Raw genomic sequence first — 23,037 nt, 5'->3', positions numbered from 1 at the left:
GGAATACAATACTAGTTACTACGTTAAAAGGAAAAGGGAAGTGAATGTAGGGTTGCATGTATCACGTTCTGCTTTTCTTCTAAAAGCCCCTTCACTTTATTACTTTTTAGGAGAATTTATAAAATTGCAAACTTGATTCGCACATATGTTGGCATCCCTTCAAATGGGCATGGCTTTACTACATTCACTACCCTCTTGAGAAAAGATTCAAAACACGGACTCTCACCTCGCAGCAGAATATCTATGCCACATACCTTTCCTTCAGAGACCCAAACTGCTTCTCCTTGCTGATGTTGAATTGTGTCCTTCAAGCTGCCAAACCAGCTATCGTTGGCTGCATTTAGGTCAATTGTTGCTATAGAGATGTACGCAAAAAGGTTTGCATCAATTTCCAAAGCAATATTTACTTAAAAACTTATCCAACATCATTCATACTCATTTCTGTCATATCGGAATTAAAACATTTGAGGAAGTTTGCACATATTTTAATGTTAAATCCCTTTAGTTGAGTTTACATTACAGATGGATGCTATAAACCTAAAAATAGATGAATTTCATATCAAACTATCTTTCAGAAAAGCTACCTTGAAAAATACGTTTTTAAAGAGTATATTTTCAGGAACAAAGAAAACACACCTAAAACAGATATAAAAGTACATATTTTAAAGACCATTACATAAACATGTATAATATAAAGAAGAAAACTGTACACTAGTGTGCTGTTGGATATCTCCAATAAAATACTAAAGGTAATACTTAAATGTATATCATTTTGATAGGCTTAAACATTTTAGAATAGGCAAACAGATTCACCAACCTCTACAGGTATACATTCAAGTAATATACATTTTCTATTCAGGACAAAATATATCTTACACAGTAGCACTTGCCATGGATTGACCACGCACTTTACAAATACCTGACATGGATTAGCTCATTTCATGCACACACAAACCTTGTGAGGTAGGTATGCTGTCACCCCCATGTTACAGGAGAGAAACTGAGGCACAATAATGAAACTAGCCCAAGGCCTCACACCGAATAAGTGAAGAAGTCTAGATACAAACTCAGAAGTTTGCTTTTAGAGCCTATGGCCTTAGCCAGTGCAAGACACAGCCCACCTAAAAACATGAATTCAGAGCACCAAGAGGAAATACCAGCCACAGGAAGCACATGCAAATCGTTCTTCAGCAATAGGTATTTATGGGCCCAATGGGCATAAACCAGAGAAGCACATTGGTCCCAAATAATAAACTAAGTTGGACCTAAACTGATCATACTACAGGGAAATTAGGATTTTTTTTCAAGCTACAAGGTCATAGCCTTTTCTTAGCACCCAAAAGAAAATTGGGGCTTGTTGGTAAAAGTTGTTTGGCACCCTGCTCCCTCTGTCCTGAGGTCTGCATTCCCAATAGACAGCCAAAAAAGCAGCATTAAGCAAATTCTGTAAGCAACTATGCTTCAAGCCTTCTTCCGGGTAACATATACCATTCTCTCATTTAAGAAGTTCTAGCACTGACCTTGGAAATTCCTGAGCGAGCTGGCAATTTACCTGGTCATTAATTATTTATAGCATTAGAATAAACTGATACATTGGACAACTCAAAAAATTAACCTTGATTCCTTGGACTTTTGCATCCTTATTATGGTACTTGGCCAACATTACTGTGCTCTTGGGTAAGACATGATACCGTAAGTACTACTTGATACAGAAGTAGGATTGCACACCCCAGAGACAAAATGTGAGACCTGCACTAAATGTATACATGCCTTTCTGAGCTTTAAGTTGGAGTTGTATGAAATGAGTACAGTCTGTATTGAAAACCTAGTTAAAAAGGACATTTATGCCCGGCCAGCTTGGCTCAGTGGTTGAGCACTGACCTATGAACCAGGAGGTCACATGCCCGGGCTGCAAGTTCCATCCCAATGCGGGGGCGTTAATGATCTGTGATTCTTTCTCATCATTGATGTTTCTACCTATCTCTCTCTCCCCCTCTCCCTTCCTCTCTGAAATCAATAAAAATATTTTTTTAAAAAAGACCATTTATGAAACACAATATATATTCATGACCCCTGATAAAATGAAAAAGGTCACAAAACCTTTTACTCAATTCACATTGAATCAAGTATGTGAAAAAAAAGGAAAAGAAAAAAAGACTTCACTGTAGCTGATTTCCTAAGCTCCAGATAAAGGTAGCATCCATCTCATGCACAGGACCTCTTTTTAATGGGTGTGTGCACAACTACGCCGCTACCTTTCCTTTCTTTTCTTTTTTTTAAAAAAAAATATATTTTATTGATTTTTTTACAGAGAAGAAGAGAGAGGAATAGAGAGTTAGAAACATCGATGAGAGAGAGACATCGATCAGCTGCCTCCTGCACGCTCCCTACTGGAGATGTGCCCGCAACCCAGGTACATGCCCTTGACCGGAATCGAACCTGGGACTCTTCAGTCCGCAGGCCGACGCTCTATTCACTGAGCCAAACCGGTTAGGGCTACCTTTCCTTTCTTTGGAATTAATACCTTTGGTTGACTGTTGGCTTTTGCTCATTATGTTTTTCAGATTCTTTGATTTCTAGCAGCATTAGTTAATTCTCGTTGCTCCCCACCTCTGGACCAGTACGTTCCTGTGAACCGGCTTAGTACATTTCTCAAACTCAAAAAAGTGAAACAGTGAAAGGCTCATCACTCAGCCTCTGTCTTGGCTGCGAGTCCTGGGATTCTGGGAGCATCCATGCCTAGCCCCAGCACGAGTGTGTTCATGACTCCCTCCCCAGCCAAGGAGGTTAGGAAGTGCCAAGAGCAACAGCAAAAAGTGACATGTAAGGCTGGGGGTGGGAGTTGGGGGAAGAAACAAGGGAATGACTGCTAATGGGTATGGGGTTTCCTTTGGGGATAATGAAAATATCCTAAAATTGATTGTGGTGATGGCTGTATAACTCTGACCCACTGAAGTTTTCATTCTAAATGAATGAATTGTAGGGTATGTAAATTAAATCTCACTTAAGCTATTCATGTGGCAGAGATTCCCTCTAAATGGACAAGCATCAACTGAGGTGCCCAGCCAGACGGCACAGCATCTTCCATCTGCGTCCTGTGCTCACCAATCTCTACAATCACCTGGGAAACCAAACACTGCCTGCTGCGATCCGGGCTTTCAGCTGGCGCAAGACCCACTTTTCCCCTCAAGCCTTTTCAATGACTACATAATGACACAGAACTATCTTTTTATAATATGTAACATTGAAAAACAATAAAGTAAGCATACAGTAATATTACTAATAATGATCAGTAGCATTTATTTAGTACTTCCAAAGTCCTAGGGCTGAACTGTACAAATGTGACATTAATGAAACCTGTGAAAGCTTATAAAAGCACCTAAATTGTAGAACGTTAAAAATCCCGCAATTTCACATGAAGGGTGGCCCTGCTAGGGTCTCTAAATCCACAATTCCATTTCAGTGGTCCACAAACCATGAACTGGGTGCTTTAGAAATTCCAAGAAAACATAATATTCAAACTTTGTTTTTAAAAATAACCTTTTTGACATATACATGCAAATGTATCTTACAATAATTTTTTTAATGGGGAGGGGGAAGGGACAGCCCAACATTTTAACTCATGTTGACACATTAATTTGCTTTTGGGCAAATCTCAGAATAAAGCTTCCCTTGTCATCTCCGCTTAACTGAGGAGTACCTTGAGTTTGCAAGGGCAGCCACTTTAACACTGTCATAGTACCACTCATCTGTGGGACAGGCTTTTCTTGTTACTTTCAACGAGGAAAAAGAAGGATATGAGCCTAATGACACTACAGGCAACATAACCCTTGATTTTGAAGGATATGTTAATCAAAGCAGCTCTACTATTCCTACTTATTAATTCATAAAAATGCCATAAATTTAAAATCATAAAAAGCCTCTGATTCTGGCCACAGCACACACAATCTAATCAGGCCGAGTGAGAATGGGTCACTTCCAAGTTCTAGATGAAACTAGATGTTCACAGTGTCTACGTTTCCATTCCAGCCTCTGACTTTAGTTACCCTAAGACCTTCAAATTCTTGATTAGCTTAGGCGAGAAATGGTTTGGTGTGCCAGAGGCAGTTCTAATTAAGTCACAGTTATGCCTTGCATACTTGCTGGCCTTCAGCACACAGAGCTGGAGACTGTGCAGACCCTACCTTCAATTTATCAGCGGGGCTGAATCAGGAGTTGTTAAACCCTCTACATGTGGTCTCCTCCAGATCCTCGATCAGACCCGTCCAGCTGTCGTGGCCTATGCTCCAAAGAGCAAATGATGCTGACTCCAAGGGAGAGAAAGGGAGTGCCCCAGAGCCACTGGCTCCTTCTTCTGCCCTGTCCTCCCCTTCATCAAGCCTCCTTCAGCCTGGTTCTTCCTCTACAACCCATTACATCCCTTCCTGGTATCTCATATCCTCACATGAAGCCCAAATTCAACTCTCTGAGGGCCCGAGCCATTCAATGGACTTAAGTTTGAGTGACAAGGAGGAGTGGAGGGCGAGATGAAGTAGACAGAGGCTGAGCATGTCACAATCACATGGGCCTCAATTAAATAGATGACCTGTTCAATGGAGGAACTGCACTAGGTGACCCCTTTCAACATTAGAAAAATAAGCCTGTGCTGTAACATGTATAGAATATTGGACACATATTCAGAGATGCTATAATTTCAGTCTGGGCTCAACCATATACTAAATATGTGACCTTGCAGAGTTGCCTGGCCTTTCTTATGGCCCAAAAAGGCAGGGCACAGGAAAGACTGAACCACTGTGAGCTGTCACTAATAATAAAAATAGTAATAATTATTATTGTTACATTATTACTACCAGTAGTAGCAGTAGTAAAGACGACAGAGAAAAGATTATGTATGAACTAGAGGCCCAATGCACGAAATTCGTACACTTGGGAGAGGGGTAAAGGGTCCCTCAGGCCGGCCTGCACCCTCTCACAGCCCAGGAGCCCTCGGGGGATGTCCAAATGATGGCTTAGGCCCGCTCCCTCCCGGGAGGTTCCCGCCACCGCCACTGCACTCTCTAGCCATGAGCCTAGCTTCTGGCTGAGTGGTGCTCCCCCTGTGGAAGTGCACCGATCACCAGGGGGCAGCTTCTGCACTGAGCATCTGCCCCCTGGTGGTCAGTGCATGTCATAGCGACCGGTCGTTCCACCAGTCGGTCGCTTTGATATTAGCTTTTTATTATATAGGATATATCAAAAGCACAAGCTCTACGACTCTACACTCCGGTTCATGATGGACCACTCCATCCTTTGCATTTAGCTAAATTACCTCTTGGGTACAGCATTTCACCACAGTGGTTAAGTCAGCCGTGGGCAAACTACAACCCGCAGGCCGGATCCAGCTGTTCTATTCGGTTCTCTTGCTCTCCCCTCCGCTCCTTTACTTTGAATTTATATTAGTTCACACAAACACTCCATCCATGCTTTTGTTCCGGCCCTCCGGTCCAGTTTAAGAACCCATTGTGGCCCTCGAGTCAAAAAGTTTGCCCACCCCTGGGTTAAGTAGTGCAGTTCACTCTTTAACAAGAAAAGCCAGTGACAGTAAAACAAGGGTCTAATGTGGGCATAGATTCAACCCCCCTCCCCTCACCCAGTGTCAGATATGCTGAATATGACATAGGTTGACAATGATTGGTACTGAACTCAAAAGAGCTATCATTATCCTAAGGATATTATATCCAGACAGTCTCCTCATGCAGCTCCAAAACTTTATGTAACCCTTTTAAACCCTTAATTATACCATGTTCACAGAACTAGTCATTTATAAAGGTAGTGCATATAATCAGTTACTAAAACATATCAGTCTTACATCATTTTACTTTCATGAGTAACAGAAGCAGTGGCCTTCATATCAAGAACTACAAAAAAAATACTCTATTATGGAAAATATAAACATATACAAAGGTAGAGAGAAAGTTTAACGAACTCTCATGTTTATGACCATTTTTCAAAATTACATATACAAATGCCATGAGTCTAATACACCTATTTTATAGGATTAGCTACTTTTCAAGGAGTCATGAGTAGTATATTTCAGATTACTATTCTCTATTACTATTCAGATTATTTTCTTATTGCTTTCATCCTTCAATGCTCTAATTCTCACTTTGGAGCAAAGAGACTACATTTTAAATTTCACTTACCTGTAAAAAGATGTGCACACGTTTTCTTAAGCTTGTTGGCTTGATCATATAGCTTTCGAGAACTTTTGTTGGATGTTGGATCCAACCTCTGTCTCATGGTTTTGACACCTTGTCTAGAGTCTGGGTTGAAAAAAATCACAATCGGGAACCACTGAGTGTAATTCAACAGGTCCACGGCCTTAGGAGTCACATCTAATAGGGCATGCTTATCCTGTTAGAAATGGGGAGACGTGTGTAAATGGCATGTAAAGTCATACAGCATCGAAGAGTTTGCCTTAATCAGTAAATGTGGCACCAATCAGGAAAACTTGTCAATTTAAATAATAAAGCAGAAGATGGTTCTCTTCACGTATGTCCACTTAATACTACCAATCTATTAGAATTTCTGAGGAAATGAGTTATTTGGTACAATGCTGAGAACTTTGGAAAAAAACACATCACAACCACAGAATATCACAAAGAAACATCTTGCATTTATACTCATTTTTTATCATTAACATTTAATGATTATTAAAAGACAGACTCCATTCTCAGAAAGACTGCTGCAAACTACTAGTATGACTTAGCTCTTTCTGATAACATGGCCTTCGGATTCATTTTCTCACCTGTTCGATAATCTGCCTCACGGTGTTTAACCGCACCACCCCGCTAGATTTCTCAGATCCTGCATCCTTCGGTTCCGATTCTGCAAAAGCAAAAACAAGGAGCTAAATAATTTTTTAGAAATCACTGGCAATCAAATACTCCAACCCAGCATCAGCAATGATGTGACATCAGACATAAGGTGCCACTTAATGAGAGGCAATGGAGGGACCCACATTGCTGTTAGGCCGAAATCTAATCAAGAGAAACAGTCCATAAGTGAGACAAGTGGCTTGGACTCTTCACAGTATCAATGTCACCAAATAATTTAGAAAAAAGGAGGCTAGAGAGACATAAAAATCAAATGTGTTTCAGGATCCTGGGTGGCATTTTTACTTTAAAAAAAAATAAGCCATGAAATACAAAACTGGAAAATTGAGAAAACCTGAAAAATAGACTACATACTAAATAACATCATTGAATCCATGTTAAATTTCTGGCTGTGACCATGGTAATGTTGTGTAGGAGGAGATAACGTCTTTATTCTTAAGAGAATCATAGAAATAAAAAGTATTATAATGTCTACAACTTCAACTTTCAAATTGTTCAGCAGAAATTTTAAGAAGTGTGTAAGTGGTGCCAATGGTGTGTAGGGGAGTGTATATGGCAAAATGTTAACTTGTGCCGGTGACTCCAGGTGATGTGTATGTGAGTGTTTATTACTTTTTCATTTTATTTTCTGTACATTAGATATTTTCGAATTAAAATTTGGTGAGAAAAAATATCATGGACAGACTTACTAGCAATTTGGAACAGGTCAGGTGACACACTTGCCAACTTTTCCATTGCTATATCTGCTATGGGGCCAAATAACACCACAGGTCTCTTGAAACCAGCTGAAATGAGACAAGAAAGGCAATGAAAACACATACACCTCCTTTGCTGTTAAAATAAGAAGCAAAAGTATTTTATAGGCTAGTGATAACGTCTCAACGAAAGAAACTGTATGTTACCCCACCCCAATTCAGCCAAGGTCTCCTCTAAAGAATATGCCTTCATTCCCCTACTATTGAAGAGAAACTTCAGTAGAGGTACTATGTAAGAACGGCTGAATGGCAGTATTAAACACTAACTGATGTGGATACGCTGCCATTTGTGAGTTTGTGCAGCTCGCCTCTTTGTCTTTTTTAGTGTTTGGATACAAGTCCAACTCTATAACCTGGCTCTGGTCTCAGTGATATAGATACGTCTGACCTCGACAGTTACAATCTGAAAATGAAAAAGGACGGGCTCCGAGCCCAGGCGGATCCCTTCCTAGCCCCGTGCGGCTTCCTCACCTTCTCGCAGCAAAACCCTCTCGTAGGCCGGGAACTTGGTGCTAACCGATACGGCAGCCGTGAGGTCTTCCCGGCTCTTCCTCAAGTTCTTCTTCACGCCCGATCTCTGGCCACGCATCCTCCAGAAGTCTGCCCTGTCCCCAGCGTTGTCTCTCTGGGCATTCTGGACGCTGGCCATTTGTTCAGCTCTGAGGGAAGAAACCATAGGAAGTAAATCTCTAGAGCCAGAAATGTGCGAATGTGCATACTATTCACCAAGTCTACTCAGCATTTCTGAAGAACCTGGGAAGATGCAGCTTGACAATGACGAGGTCTCGCAGGTGGGAAATGTGGGACTCTCTCTTCCTGATGGAGGTGGATAAAGGCTTGGTCCCCATGAAATCCACCAGAAGTAGCTGAGTAATGAGCACACTAAACGTGGCTCATTCTGACAGGCTGGTATACAGGCAACAGACCTGAAACCCTGGCCAAAACACGGGTGTCCTGCCTATTCTCCCCAGCATCAGCAAATCAGTAAGAGTCCCCTGGGGCTGAGGATGAGGGACATGCCCTGGACTGGGGCAACACATCTCTAGGGGTGTGCTGGTTTCCTACAGCCACTCGGCATCTGCTTGCATCCCATGTGAGGCAGTGGACATGCCTTAGGACATCGTTCAAAGCCACAAACCAGCTGGTGGCTATTTCACAGTTCTAGGCCACTCCTCAAAAACAGGAAGTAGAGGATGGGAGAGGATATGAGGACAAATTGTGAAGCCAAGTGCGGCTTCTTTTTGAGGAGGGCGGGACTGTGGTTTATTTGTGGGGGGACCATGAAAGAGGGGCGTGTGGGAGCGTGTGATCTCAGATACCTGCTTTTGTTGGGGATTAAGCCTTTCTCCAACTCGTTTCCGATCCTCACGGCCAGCCAGTGGCCCAGCTTGCCGTCATACAGGGTATCCACCACTCGGAAGATCTCCCCCCTGGTGAAGGCCAGGCTCTGTGGAGTTTCCTTCTCACATTCAAAGTGGCTTCTTATAAAAAACGAATCCCCTCTGCCACAAGCCAGAATCTCTCTGTACACTGAAAGGCAAAAGCATTGCTGTATGCTGCACTCTGCTTAGCGAGAGGTCTTTTCTTAAAGTTATCAGCTTCTCCTATTTCTGATCACCCCCTTTACCTTCTGTCCACTTAGCAAACTCAGTATATAGGCCCTATGGGAACCATGGCTCAAATAGGAAGAATAAAAACTATGCGCTACCTTGATGATTAACTTTATGTGTCAACTTGACTGGCCCACAGGATGCCCAGATATTTGGTCAAATATTATTCTGGGTGTTTTGGGAAGAGATTAATAAGTAAAGCAGACTGTACTCCCTGATATGGATGGGTCTCAGCCTATCAGTTGAAGGCTTGAATAGAACAAAAAGATGAACCCCTACTTAGAGAAAACGAAATCTTCCTGCATTCGAGTGGGACACCAGCTTTTTCCTGCCTTCACCCTCAGATAGAAACATCAGTTCCTTCTAGGTCTCAAACCTGCCAGCGTTTGGACTTGGACTAAAACTAAATGATCAGTTCTCTTGAGTCTCCAGCTTGCCATTCACTCTATAGATTTTGGGATTTGCCAGCCTATGTAATCGTTAGGCCAATTCTTTATAATCAATCAACCATCTCTCTCTCTCTCTCTCTCTCTCTCTCTCTCTCTCTCTCTCTCTCTCTCTGACACACACACACACACACACACACACACACACACACACACACACACCCCCTATTGGTTCTGTTTCTCTGGAGAGCACTGACCCCGCTGTCAATCAACCCTCTGAAGCAGACAGGAAAGACACTATCAACTCCCATTCTATAGGTGAAAACAATGAGACCTGGTAAGGTGAAGCAACATGTAGGACTGGTAAGAGTTAATGTGGGAGCTGACCAGTAGGTAGGGCTCTTTGCATCCATCATATGAAAGACTCAATAATAACTCTAGGCAGTAATTAAGGATGGATCACTGTTCAGAAAAGCAGTTATATATTCCAAACTGACAAAACAAGTGAAATTACTTCAGTGGGTGCATAGGAAACATTTCTATAGAAAGTTAAATGGTACCCAAATTGTCTCCAAAGATTAGGTGTTAGAATCCATTTCCATTTTTTAATACCCAAGTTTACCTCTTCTGGTCCCAAGACACTTCTCTCATCCTCCCCACAATCTCCCCCACCATGAAACACAAGAACAGACTTGCTCACCATCAGCTCGGCTCTGAGCTAAAATGGTCACCATTTCACCTTTGGGGATTTCTAACAAGTAGAGAACAGCATCTTCCCGAACCATCCCTCTGAAATCCTGTGTGTTCACCTGATGGGAAGGGCAAACAGGAAAAACAAAAACAAGAAAACAAGAAGTTGTTTATAAAAAGGTGCCGCCTTAGATTTTTATCTGGGCCTTTTCATCAGGGTCTTCCCAGAGCAAAACTCAGATGTAAAGAAGTCCTTAGTGCCCCTACTCAAGCCCTCCCAAAACCCTGCTATTGGCCTGGCCTGTGGGGGCATCACCACACCTTCCTGCCTCCCACACTGCCAACTGCCCCTGAGGAAGATGCATTCTATCCAAGACCTGCCAGGAGATCAGATTGGAACTTTTTGTGATTGTGTTTGTCTTTGAGTCTCCCACTGAGGTAGCCAGGGAGGTAATGATCATGAAAGAGGTAACTATAATGCAACAGGGATGGTGGGGTCTACGGCAAACAAGCATGCTGGCCGAGCTGAAGGCATTAACACTATTTTTAAATTAGTTCAAATAAAAGCCTGAAAATGAAAGTTCTGATCAATTCCGCCTTTCTCCTATAGCTTCTACCACCTAAAAGTCGTTTAATAGGAGTTTAGGAAATTGAAGAGCATTCGCCTTATATGGGAGGCAAATAGCCTAATATATAGGCTTATGTATTTAAACTTCTGACACACACTTATTTCTGGCAAGGAGACCACAACTGTAAGTAGCATTCGGAAGTTATAGAGCAAGTAAAATTGAAATGTGGGAGGGAAAGACATTTTGACATCTTTGTTTTGTACCTTTCAAACCACGTGACAAGAGAAAAATTACAAATAAATACAAAAATTATTTTAAAGTCCCTAATATTTTATTTTATTATTTTTTTTAAAATTATTTTTATTGATTTCAGACAGGAAGGGAGAGCGAGAGAGAGACAGAAACATCAGTGATGAGAGAGAATCATGGATCGGCTGCCTCCTGCACGCCCCGCTCTGGGGATGGAGCCCGCAACCTGGGCACATGCCCTGACCGGGAATTGAACCCTGACCTCCTGGTTCATAGGTCGACGCTCAACCACCGAGCCACGCCGGCCGGGCTAAAGTCCCTAATATTTTAATAATGTATGACAGAGGTAAAAAGTACAGAATTCCTATGAAATATGCTCTTCAGTCATTGAGGATTGTAGAATCCTTTAATCAAAGAGTACTACTTTGTTACTAAAAGCAGTTCATTCATTAATGTTAGACCGTATGATTTAATGAATGTTAGAATTTATAATCCAATGAAAACAGGCAGTAGACTAAAACTTACTTGGTACTTTTAAAATAAAATGATCTGCTAAAGCAATCACATTAACTTTTCCTTTGAAACAATATTTAGCACTTAAGACAACTGTCATTCTCATCTCTCCATCCCCCAATTAGGGATCAATGATTGCACTTTGTCACTGATGCTTTCTTATGCCATTTGTAGATCTACATCTGTGTCTATAAACGGCCACATGTATGTTTTTATATGAATGCATATGCTTCTATTTGTTTATTTAAATAAGAGGCACAAAGGCGTGGAGAAAGCCCTAAAGTCCCTCTGTCCATCTCTACGGCCATGTGAAACTGACCTTCCATTAAGCCAAAACACTTTTAATAGTCAAAATTTAAGCACACAGGGTAGCTACACTGTAAAATCCACATGGTTAATGAGCAAACTTAGAGGCGTTTTTTTCTCCTTTCCACCCCCTAAAAGTTTCTGAAAGGGAAATGACAACCCTACCAGACCAATAATAAGCAGAGAGACAGCCCGGCCTCGCCCCAGGCATGTCTGTTTCTGTTATTTACAAGCCACACACTCCGTGGGCCCCAGCACAGCCCACTCCTGTTTTCCTTCCACAGGTCAGGCTGTCACCTGACAAAAGAGAGAGCCGCACTTAAAACCCCTGTGATACAAAGAAGTGGCTGGCGTCTGTACATCGTGCACCACGTAGATTCAATGTCACCATGTGAACGAGTTCTGAAACAAATTAAAGTGAAAAAAACTGGGCAGCACCAACCGTTGACTCTTTGAAAGTTAGACTGTACAGTCCTCTCCAAGAAATACCCTCTTATTATCTATTTAGTAGCTTACAGGGTCTCCCGTGCCTGCTGGGAGCCCAAAGAGGAGTCTATATCAGCCTCAGCTCATGAGGGTGGAGCGGCCTCCCTGCCCAGCAGGCGAGGTCCACCTTGTTCACCCCTTTTGTGGTCCACAGAAAACTGATTCATAATCAGGAGCCAGGAAGCCAGTTCCCAGGGTTTCTTCCTTGTCGCCAAGTGAAAACAGGAAACAAGATACTTTCTTAGGTATAAACGTTGCATACCATAGCTTTTACCCATGGAAGTGACTCTCCCAGCTTCAGCAACTTACAGAGAGGTCAACCTGTCAAGTCCCTCTGTGAATTCCCTATTTTTTTTTCCCCCCATGGAAATTCAGAAAATCTATTTTCCCTGAATAAAAAATATTTTATCCTTGATCCTTCCTGAGCAAAAGCTTCCAAACTCCTACCTGGCTTCCGATGGCCCCAATACTAGTTAGGAAACACGTTTCCTCTCCTTTGGCATCGGCCCAGGAGTAAATTGGTATGAGCTGGCACTGGATGGGATTCTTATCAGTAGCCCTTGGTAAGTGATGTTTCCTAGGATCATGTGGCACCACAAGGTTCACTCAGGTACACTTAGTCTTCTAGGATCCTGACCAAAGCCAAAGAGGGTCTAGAATGTCACTGGACAACTTCAGCCAGGCTCACGATCAAGGTTTGCCCTTCATGTGCTCCAGAAATGAAAGCTCAACTACTGCAACGGGGCCAAGAGGCAAGAGGGCTGCCCGCTTGGTGCTCTGCGTCCTGCTCCCTCGGGAATTCCGCGTTTACACCCCTCTCCTCTGAGCCTAGATGCTCTTACCAGACCCCTGAGGAACTCCCACAAAAGAAATACAAGTTTACAGAAGCAAGAGTTCCAGGGAAGCCAGTTCCCTAGCATTCTGTATTTGTAACCATCGAGAGGTACTTGACATTCTTGAAGTTTATTCTGAAGTCACTGGGAAATACATTACACCTATCGCATAACATGTCCACGCTGCGTTGGTTATCATTTTTTAAAACCAAGAGATTATACAAACTCCTATAACAGTAACTTTAAAAGTACTAATATTTGATTAACCAAGGAACGTCCCCCTCCCCCCCCCCGGACGGCTTCAGATGTCAATAACACATTCAGTGGCAGCGACTTATTCTTTTCCAGTGGGTGAAGAAGGGACATGGACCTTCATGCTCTGTGCCAGGAACTCCGCTAGGTGCCTGTGTTATCTACGCTCATCTTCCAGGGTCCCTGCATGGCAGGTGTTCTTATCCCCACCGAACAGAGACAGAAACCCGAGTCTCAGAGGTTGAGCCAGGGTCACAGAACTAATGAGCGCCTGGGATGGGATTCAAATCAGACAATGTGGTGCCAACACCCACCTCTGTTCAATTACAGCACACTGCCTTGAGAGTGACAACCAGACAGGGGGGTCGATGGAAGACAAAATTACAGCCCGGCTAGCATGGCTCTCTGGTTGACTGTTGACCTATGAACCAGGTGGTCACGGTTCAAATCCCGGTCAGGTGAGGGCATATGTCTGGGCTGTGAGCTTGATCCCCAGGAGCAGGCGTGCAGGAGGCGGCTGATTAATGATTCTCTTCAATCATTGATATTTCTATCTCTCTCTCCCTGACCCTTCCTCTCGGAAATCAATAAATATATATTTTGAAAAATAAACCCAAATTAGCAAGATTGTCTTGTTGTTGTTAAACCTCACCCAAGGATATTTGTTGACTTTTTAGAGAGTGGAAGGGAGGGTAGAGACAAAGAGAGGGAAACATCAATATGACAGATATACATCGATTGGTTGCCTGCCACACTCGCCCCAACCAGGGCAAGGAGGTATGTCCCCTTGACCAGAATTGAACCTGGGACCCTTCAGTCCACAGTCCGACGCTCTATCCACTGAGCCAAACCAGCTAGGGCAGCAAGGTATTTTGAAAGATCTTCTTCCTAGGCTTTAGCTACAGTCTTGATTTATTGACTTATTTTGTTTTGTTTTGTTAATAAAGCTAATACAAATCTTTGCAAGGGTCTTGCACATTATAAATTCCCACCCAGGAGTGACTTTTGGGTTCCAGAACTGAGAAGACAAGACCCATTTCAGGGAAACTGAGACCTTGATGCTGGGCATCGACAAACCTGCAGCCGACCTATTTTCACAAGTGGGACCACTTCCCCCTCCCTTACGGAAGACCGCCAGAAACCCCACTCTTTCCCAGTAACTTCCAGACACAGGACTGGGCTTTCCTTACCTTCAGAATTTGGTCGCCTTCTAGAAGGCCTTCTTGGTCTGCCGAGGTCCCTTCTTGAATGCCGCCCACAAATATCCCAACGTCATTGCCACCAGCCAACCGCAGGCCCACGCTGTCCCCCTTCCTGAACCTCACCATCTTGGTATTGGGGCTTCAATGGTTTCAGTTTCAGAGAGGAAAAATGGAAGATTATTTTTGTAAAAGGGGACCAACATGAGCAAATGAGAGATTTAATTTCTTCTTTCTATAGAGCGATGTATAGTTTCATTTTTCTCCTAGCATGTGTAATTTTATTGGGACTGTAAGATGAATATAACAGGCCCACTTTACCAGTGTTGAAGTGGAAACATAGAATGTTTATGGGAGCTCACTCAAGATTAGAAAGCAAAAAAAGGGCAAGGTTAGGGTTAAAATCAAGGCCATACGAACTAATCAAGCCTGTTGCTGCGCCAGGGCTCCTGTCAAAAGGACACACATCCTGGGTTCAAGAAAGCCACCTCCTAATCCAGGAGCTGCTGCTCTTGAACCCTGAACATGATCAAATGCATAGCATGGCGTCCCGTCCCTCCCCCACCCTGGGATTCTCCTGTCTCTGCAGCCCAACAGAGGCACCTGGTAAGCAGCACGTCACCTGTCTGTTGTTACCCAGCTGCCAAACTCAAATATCCAGAATCACATTCTGGAGACGTGGCCAGGTAAGGACACAGCAGACCCAGCTAATGTCACCCACTTCACCCACTTCCACATTTCACTCTCCCACAAATGATTTCTCTTTCTCATGAACACTAGCAACAGGCGTTGGTTCAAGGTGGCTGATTACATGCAAAATCACCACCCGTCACTAAAAAAACGCCATTCATCTGGATTTCAGTTCAGGAGAAAGAGCTGTGTGGAAGAAGACAGGGAAAGAGAGACGGGAACACATACCCATAAATCGCTTCATCTTCAGGACTGGGACGAAGAAAAGTCCTCGGTAATGCTTTTGGTTGAGGAGCTGTGGGTTAGAAAGCACCTGTCATTATCGACTTGGACTAAAAGGAGTGTGTTTGTCTCAAAATATAAAGATCACAAAACCCACCAAAAATTCAAGTCTGTACCTTATGTTACATACGTGTCATCACATTAAAACACAAATGTAAGTCTTTTCAGTGAAGTGTAATTTTAAGATGGCAGGTGCCAATCGTTTCTAAGTAAGTGAGAAATGAACCTCTAAAATGCAAGGTGTCTCTTCCTTTTTGAGAATGATTTTTCAAGTAATTTTTCTCTCTCCTTCCAGCCTTTCTCTGGATTTACCGAGCAAAAACTTCTGAAAGGGACTATTTATTTATTTAAAATGAGCCTCACCCGCCCAGCTGGTGTGGCTCAGTTGTTGAGCATCAACCTATGAATCAGGAGATCATGGTGTGATTCCTGGTCAGGGCACATGCCCGGGTTGCAGGCTCAACCCCTGTGCAGGTGGCAGCCAATCAGTGATTCTCTCTCATCATTGATGTTTCTCTCTTTCTCTCCCTCTCCCCCTTCCTCTCTGAAATAAATAAAAATATATTTTAAAAAAATAAATAAAATGAGCCTTACCTGGGGCTTCCTCTTGGTGCTTGGGCTCCTGGCTGGTCTCTGTAGCAGCTGCAATATCCCCCGCGCACTTGAAGGGAGTGGGTGTGGAGCCCATCCGGGACCATCTGCTCTGGATGTCCTCCCTCGAACTTAAGCACACGGCACGTAAACATCTCATAATGTGACAGATTCACACATACCTTTGTGTGCACACTCACAGCGGCGTGTGTGAGGGAAAATACACATCACCTCACCTGGGCTTCTCCTTCAGCTTCTCATTTGAGGAATGATAATCATAGTCGGAATATGGCTGCCGTCTCTCCTCTGGGGAAAACGATCGATTTGACTCTATTTCCGAGATATCTGGTTTCAACAATAAGAAAAGACTTTGCCATGAAATATTTAAGACCTGTACCAGAAATTATCCCCGCTCTGGTTAGGAAACATGGGAAATGGAAGAGAGGCAGGCAGTAAATGTGCTATTAGTCTTCCCGAAGTGGAAAAAAAAAATCTGATAGTCGGATTATGAACTGCTTGTATATACATTTTTTACTAACATGTTCTGTCGGAAGGGGAGGGCATCTATAATGATAAAAGCGTAATATGCTAATTAGACCGGACGGCCAAACATCCGGCATTCCGGGGCTGCGAGGACTGAGGCAAGCCGCTACGGCTGCGAGGGCCAAGCCCCTTGCACAAATTTCGTGCATTCGGCCTCTAGTTAATTAATGAGGAGAAAGCCAAATAAAGAATTCTAGGTCCCTCTCTCATCACAAATTCTATCAAAGCTGCTACTGAAGACTCAAAATTCAATTACTGGGTCCCACGTATATGCTTCTCCAACATTCATGCACACACGAATCACCCGTGCTCTTGTTAGAATGCAGCTGTCCTGGGGTGAGGCCGGAGACCCTGCAAGAGATTCAAGCTCCCAGATACTGCCGAGGCTGCCGGTGGGGTGAGGACCACACTTTGAAAAGCAAGGCAATACACGCTAGGCTCCCAGCATGCTGGGATGACTTCTCTGCACTGCACTCATGCAGTAACAACGGCTTAGACGTTGGATATAACGGAAAATAAACTAAGTTCTAGACAGCAATTCTTTTCAAAATCAACATCCGTTTTAAAACTTGAGAACCTAATATTTTTTCTAAACTTTGCTACACAAAGGCAATGCGAGATGGTTCAGGAGGATATATCGTGATTACTTATGTTTATTGGTAATTGGTAGATGGTTCAAGTATTGTCCTGGGTATAATTCATATTTGAGAAATGAATATAATGCCTTAAAAGAAAAGCGGTGACATGGATTGCTAACTACTGAATACACAATGTAAGCCATTCTGATTCTTCATTACAGTGTCTACCAGTTTATGCTATCTTCCACATTATCTTCTCTTTGTTGGAAATATTAGCAGTCACTTTAAAAAAAACACATAGGAGCCCAGCTGGTGTGGCTCAGTGATTGAGTGTCAACCCATGAACCAGTCAGGGGCTCAATCCCCAGTGGGGGGCGTGCAGGAGGCAGCCTACCAATGACTGTCTCTCATCATTGATGTTTCTATCTCTCTCTCCCTCTCCCTTCCTCTCTGAAATCAATAAAAATATATTAAAAAAAATAAAAGAACACATGCAAGAACGAGCAATTTACAAATGTATGTGGTTAGTTCTTTGAACTTCTCGTACATACATGTTTTACTAACATGTTTTGTTTTCAGTGGCCAATCCGTGTCCACTGGGAGTTCACAAGTGCACCAGAATCTCGCATGGGAAACCCCATTTCCACAGACACTTTAATAAGGCAGTAACAACCAGACACCTCTCTTTTGGAATCGGAGCTTAACAGAGAGGCTTTCGTTGGCAACGGAACTTCCCGTGGGAAGGCTGGGCTAGGCAGAGGTGAGCATGCAGAAGCGACAGCCTCCCTTGCTTCCAGCCTCGCTCACAGCCTCTTTACCTTCTGAGTCACTGTCGTCCAACGCTGGGATGTGGATAAGCGTCTGCTTGCTGTCTCTCAGCACCACCAGCTGCAGTTTTCCTCTTGACTTTTCTATCAGTTTTCGAGCGTCCGTCAAAGACATGTTCTCGGTTACAGTGCCATTTATCTGTGTTTAAAAAGCACAGGAATGGTACATGCAATACAGCTATTCACGGCAAAAGAGAAAATGGACATTTTCTCCCACTAAAAATGTAAAAGACTTTGCTCATCTATTCAAACAGACCTGGGATTTGGGGGGGGGGGTGTATAAAAATGCATTATCCTTTAAATTAACGATAACCCTGCATGCCTGGGTCCCAAATACAGGCATGAGAGCGCTGTCGTGTACTTAAGTTACTCTGCTAATTTATTTAACTTCCAAGCTCAAGACGATGGTTTGGCTTACTACCGGAAGGTGTCTCCTGACCAGAGAGGTTTACAAAAACTATTAAATATTCAGCATTCATATACCACCAACTCGCCCTCTCATCTTTCCTTCATTTAGGGAATAGGAGCTTAAACTTTAAACAAACAGGGAAGGGAAAAAAGTACTCAGTGATATATTTTTAAAAACTGCTATTAAACGATGACAGCGCTCCAAGTCTGGTTTTTCTGATAAAAATTATCTCACTGTGCTGCTCTTCCCAGCCTCTGTCCTACTACTGCGTCCCAGTGCGACCAAGTTCCACTGTGTTCGCACCTGAATGCGGAAACACAGACGAGGAGCCAAGCATGAAGCTGACCGTCCTCTACCCTGTTCACCCACCTTGAGGATGATGTCCCCTTCGTGCAGGTTGCCATCCTTGGTTGCCAGACCGGTGCTGGTCATCTCCTTTATGAAGATCTGACTCCCCAGCCGGAGACCATACTCTAGAAGACAGAAACAGAAACAGACACCGATTTCATCAACTTGCTCAGGAAACTTAGTCTGGTTTTCAGGACTATTTAAAAATACTGATGAAAATTAATTCTGAATGTGGGATATTCTGTAAGACAACTGGCCTGGAGTCATCAAAAGGAGTCAAGGTCGCCCTGGCCGGTGTGCCTTATTTGGTTGAGTGTTGTCCTTTGCTCCGAAAGGTCACGGGCTTGATTCCCAGTCAGGGCACATGTCCAGGTTGCGGGTTTGATCCCTGGTTGGGGTGCTAATGGGAGGCAACCAATCAATGTTTCTCTCTCACATCAATGTTTCTCTCTCTCTCCTTTTCCCTTCTTCTCTCTCTAAAAATCAATAAAATATATATTTTAAAAAGTCAATGTCATACCAAATAAAAGAGGCAGAGGGAATGTTCCAGATTAAGAGGCATAAAGACTAAATGCAATGCAAGACCTTCACGAGGATCCTTGATCCAATGTGGGGAAGAGGTGGTAGGGGGTGGGTTTCATTATTTTAGAGCAACTGCAAAATAAACTGTACTGTAATATATTAAAACAGATATTAATGTTAATGTGATAAAGGCATTACGGTTATGTAGGAGGATGTTCTTAGCCTCAGGGGATAGATACCTGCTGAAATATTTAAGGGTGAATTATTTGTATGTTGCCTGCAACTTAGTTTCAAGTGGTTCCAGAACACCACTGGGAGACAGGGGATAAGGGAGTGGGAAAGATGAGGGAGAGGGAAAAGGAGCAGGAGGGAGGGGGAAAAGGGAAGGAGAATGAGAACAAACGTGGCAAAATGTTAACAACTGTTAAATGTGTTAATGATGTTAAAACTAGGTGAAGACTATGTATGAGTATTCGCTATACAATGAACACTTTTCGAAATAAAATGTTGGGGAGATAAAAAACCATTCTGCTGGCAATGCAGTTGCCCACAGAAAGGCCTTCATCTGTAACAGCGTAGGTTGTGTGGGGTTTAGCACTGAAAACATTTCAGTGTGTGAAGAAAAGGGGTAAACAAACCAGGCAAAGCAATAAAGTATTTAACTAAAACAAGTATAGCTCTGAGGTTTTATGGACGTTGAATTTGCTCTCAAAAGAAAAAAAAAAAAAACAAAAAACACTGTACTTAGTACGGTTTTGCAATTCTTGTGGGTTGATGAATTAATGTCATTATAAATGGTTAGAAAAAGTCTATAGAATCCTTAAACCTCCTGAGACGCATATTCCTCAGAGATAGGCTGTTTAAGGCAAATTTCCAACCTGGACAGCACTAAGTTTTTCACTTTGCTTCCTTTTTTTCCCCTTTGGAAGGAGAACAATTAGAGAACAAGAGAAAAGACTTGTTACAAGGACTGTAAAAAGTCAGAAGCCAAAAACCAACGCAAGGAATATCACACCACGGGCTCTAGGGCCCCGTCCATTCACCTGCTTGTTTCCTCTCCCCTATGGAAACTTGAGTTCTAGCTCCACCACCCACTGGCTTCAAGGTGTGGGCAAGCTGCTTCCCCTCGGAGTTCCAGAATCCTCACCTAAACTGCAGGGGCTAGGAGCTTCCCTCGCTGCCCCACGGGGTTTTAGTGAACCCTGGATGTGACTTGTGCCAGTGCTCCAGGACGGAACGTGGGACCGGCAGCCTGGCACTGCCCACCTCGTGCCTGGGCGTGTTACCAGCGTTGGGCTCTTGGCTTCCCAAGACAGAATGTAAGAGGAAACCCTAAGAAATCGCCAGGCAGATTTTATTAAGCTTACGCTCAAGCACCAGCACAAGCTGAGGGAGACAACACAGAGGAAAGGAAGGTCCTCTCACCTGGCTCAGGGCCCGGCTCTGCTTAGGTGCTTCTATAAGCTGGGGACAAAGCGGGTTTGCACAAAACGATGGCTTTTAGAAAAAGGTGGGCTTGTGGAATGTTCCATGTCAGGGTAGGAAAAGCAAGTCGTTAGAAGAAAGAGAAAATTCTGCACTTTTTTTTTTTTTTGAGCTGGGAATGGAGGGGTGGTACATTCTTGTGGTCAGCTTATCTGGCCTTCCTTCTGGCCACCTGGCCATAACTTGGCTACCTTAGCCACTGGGTACTTTTCCATTCCTGAGGCCCAAGGTCCTGTGCTATCCTAGGCATACCAAAAACTTCTCTGAACTCTCAAATTCCAACATACCACACAGTGTTAGGTCCTGGCATAGAGGAAAAATGCAACCAAAATGCTATTGTTCTCTCCTGTGGTCTCATCAGTGTAAGCTGCACCAGGCTCATCAGGGGGGCTGGCTAACAGATTCCAGGTTCCCTCCCACCCCAGTGTTTCTGAGTCAGCGGCGGGGCCTGAGAATCTGCATTTCTAGCATGTGCCCAGGTGCTGCTTGTGCTGCTTTGAGAACCACTGGCCTTGTAATTAAAAGCCAGATCTCTGCAGCCTGTGCTAGTAGTTCAATGTGCAAGTCCATGAACTTTTCTGTGCCTCAGTTTTCTCGTCTATAAAATGAAGATGTCCTAACTCCTACGTGAGGTAGTGATGAGGATGGGATGAGCTACTCGGTGCGAAGCACATGCAGGTCAGTGCTCGGCACACAGCAAGTGCCATGGCAGAGCTAGCTGTTATTATCCGAGTGCTTTTCTTCACCAAGCTGTCATACCTTCATTTGCTTTGCTTTTTGTCAGAAGGACTCCGATGGGCTTGTCAGCGTCGCGGTCCTGCCGCCCTCTCGGCTCAGGGGTGGGGCTGCCCAAGCGGAGGTGCTCGCAGCTCCGGGACATCTTGTAGCGGGCATCAGGCTGCCCCCTGTGCCTGTACTCCACGTCCGGGCTGTAGGCCCGGTCGTAGGCCTGGTCAATGCTCCGGCCTCGCCCGTGGCTGCTATCTCGGCCTCGCCCATAGTCATGGTCCAGGCCCCGCTCCAGGCTCCGGCCACGGCTCCGGTCTCGGGCTCCATCATAGTAATCTTGGTCCAGGCCCCGCTCCAGGCTCCGGCCGCGGCTCCGGTCTCGGGCTCCATCATAGTCATCATGATCCAGGCCCCGCTCCAGGCTCCGGCCACGGCTCCGGTCTCGGGCTCGGCCATAGTCACCGTGGTCCAGGCCCCGCTCCAGGCTCCGGCCGCGGTCCCGCTCCTGGCTGCGTGGACGGTCGTGGGGATGCCCCCTCTCCAGGCTGTTCTCCCAGCTGTGCAGCCGGCTCCTCTCACTGTACCCGCTGCGGGCACTTCTCCGGTCAAACTCATCCACCACCTCGAAAGCCCGGTCTTCCTCGTTGAGCGGAAGGCCACCCTGCAGCGGGGCCAGCTGGACCTTCCGGGGCCTCTTGACCACCTGTTAACCAAAGCACAGAGGGGAGATAGGACAATCACAATTCAACGTAAGAGAATGTAACGGCTAAAAGCTCTGGTTCTCCTTCCAGTAAAACTGTGTCCCTAAGCCTCAGGTTCCTTATCTGGAAAACAGGGACAATAAAGACCTCATAGGGTCGAGAATCAAGTAAGACAATGAGTATAAAGGTCTCAACACAATGCCTGCAAAATCTGCTTCTACTCAGAGTGTGAAAAGTACCAAGGGACTCTAAGTCACTAAGTTACAAAAATGGAAATCCAGAAAGTGAGACAGTCTATGTACAACTGTCTAGATTCTTCTAAAAGTTAGTGTCATTAAAAGGGAGGGTGGGGGAGATTAGGGGAAGTGGTGGGAGAAAGAGGAATCCTTCAGGATTAAAAAGGACAAAAAAGACAAAGGTCAGGTGCAATGAATGAACTTTGATAGAATCCCAGGGGGAAGAAAAAAAAGTCTATCAAAGAAATCTTAGGATGTGGACTGGATATTAGATGATGTTACACAGTTGTTAATTTTCTTAGAGAGGACCATAGTGCAGTTATGTAGAGGAATGTCCTTATTTAGAAAAGACATATGCTGAAATAGAACTGAA

General features: G+C 44.0%; 1 protein-coding gene across 19 annotated transcripts in view; it reads right to left on the bottom strand.

The window, feature by feature from the left end:
• TJP2 (tight junction protein 2) overlaps window positions 1–23,037 on the bottom strand; it is a 110,119-nt gene that overhangs the window by 7,700 nt on the left and 79,382 nt on the right. For all 19 annotated transcript variants that reach the window (XM_080669189.1, XM_080669202.1, XM_080669191.1 and 16 more), the window contains 14 exons: window positions 21,758–22,430; window positions 19,013–19,116; window positions 18,226–18,373; window positions 16,523–16,631; window positions 16,290–16,417; window positions 15,642–15,708; window positions 14,715–14,865; window positions 10,327–10,435; window positions 8,950–9,160; window positions 8,102–8,289; window positions 7,565–7,660; window positions 6,788–6,867; window positions 6,183–6,393; window positions 255–355 (listed from right to left, as the gene is read on the bottom strand). In XM_080669189.1, the coding sequence (XP_080525315.1) occupies window positions 255–355; window positions 6,183–6,393; window positions 6,788–6,867; window positions 7,565–7,660; window positions 8,102–8,289; window positions 8,950–9,160; window positions 10,327–10,435; window positions 14,715–14,865; window positions 15,642–15,708; window positions 16,290–16,417; window positions 16,523–16,631; window positions 18,226–18,373; window positions 19,013–19,116; window positions 21,758–22,430 (2,376 nt within the window). The remainder of the gene's footprint in view (window positions 1–254; window positions 356–6,182; window positions 6,394–6,787; window positions 6,868–7,564; window positions 7,661–8,101; window positions 8,290–8,949; window positions 9,161–10,326; window positions 10,436–14,714; window positions 14,866–15,641; window positions 15,709–16,289; window positions 16,418–16,522; window positions 16,632–18,225; window positions 18,374–19,012; window positions 19,117–21,757; window positions 22,431–23,037) is intronic.

The sequence above is a fragment of the Plecotus auritus genome (genome assembly GCF_963455305.1).
Source record: "Plecotus auritus genome assembly, chromosome: 5".
NCBI lineage: Eukaryota > Metazoa > Chordata > Mammalia > Chiroptera > Vespertilionidae > Plecotus > Plecotus auritus.
The sequence above is the reverse complement of the archived record's forward strand: the minus strand, read 5'-3'. Positions and strand labels throughout refer to the sequence as shown.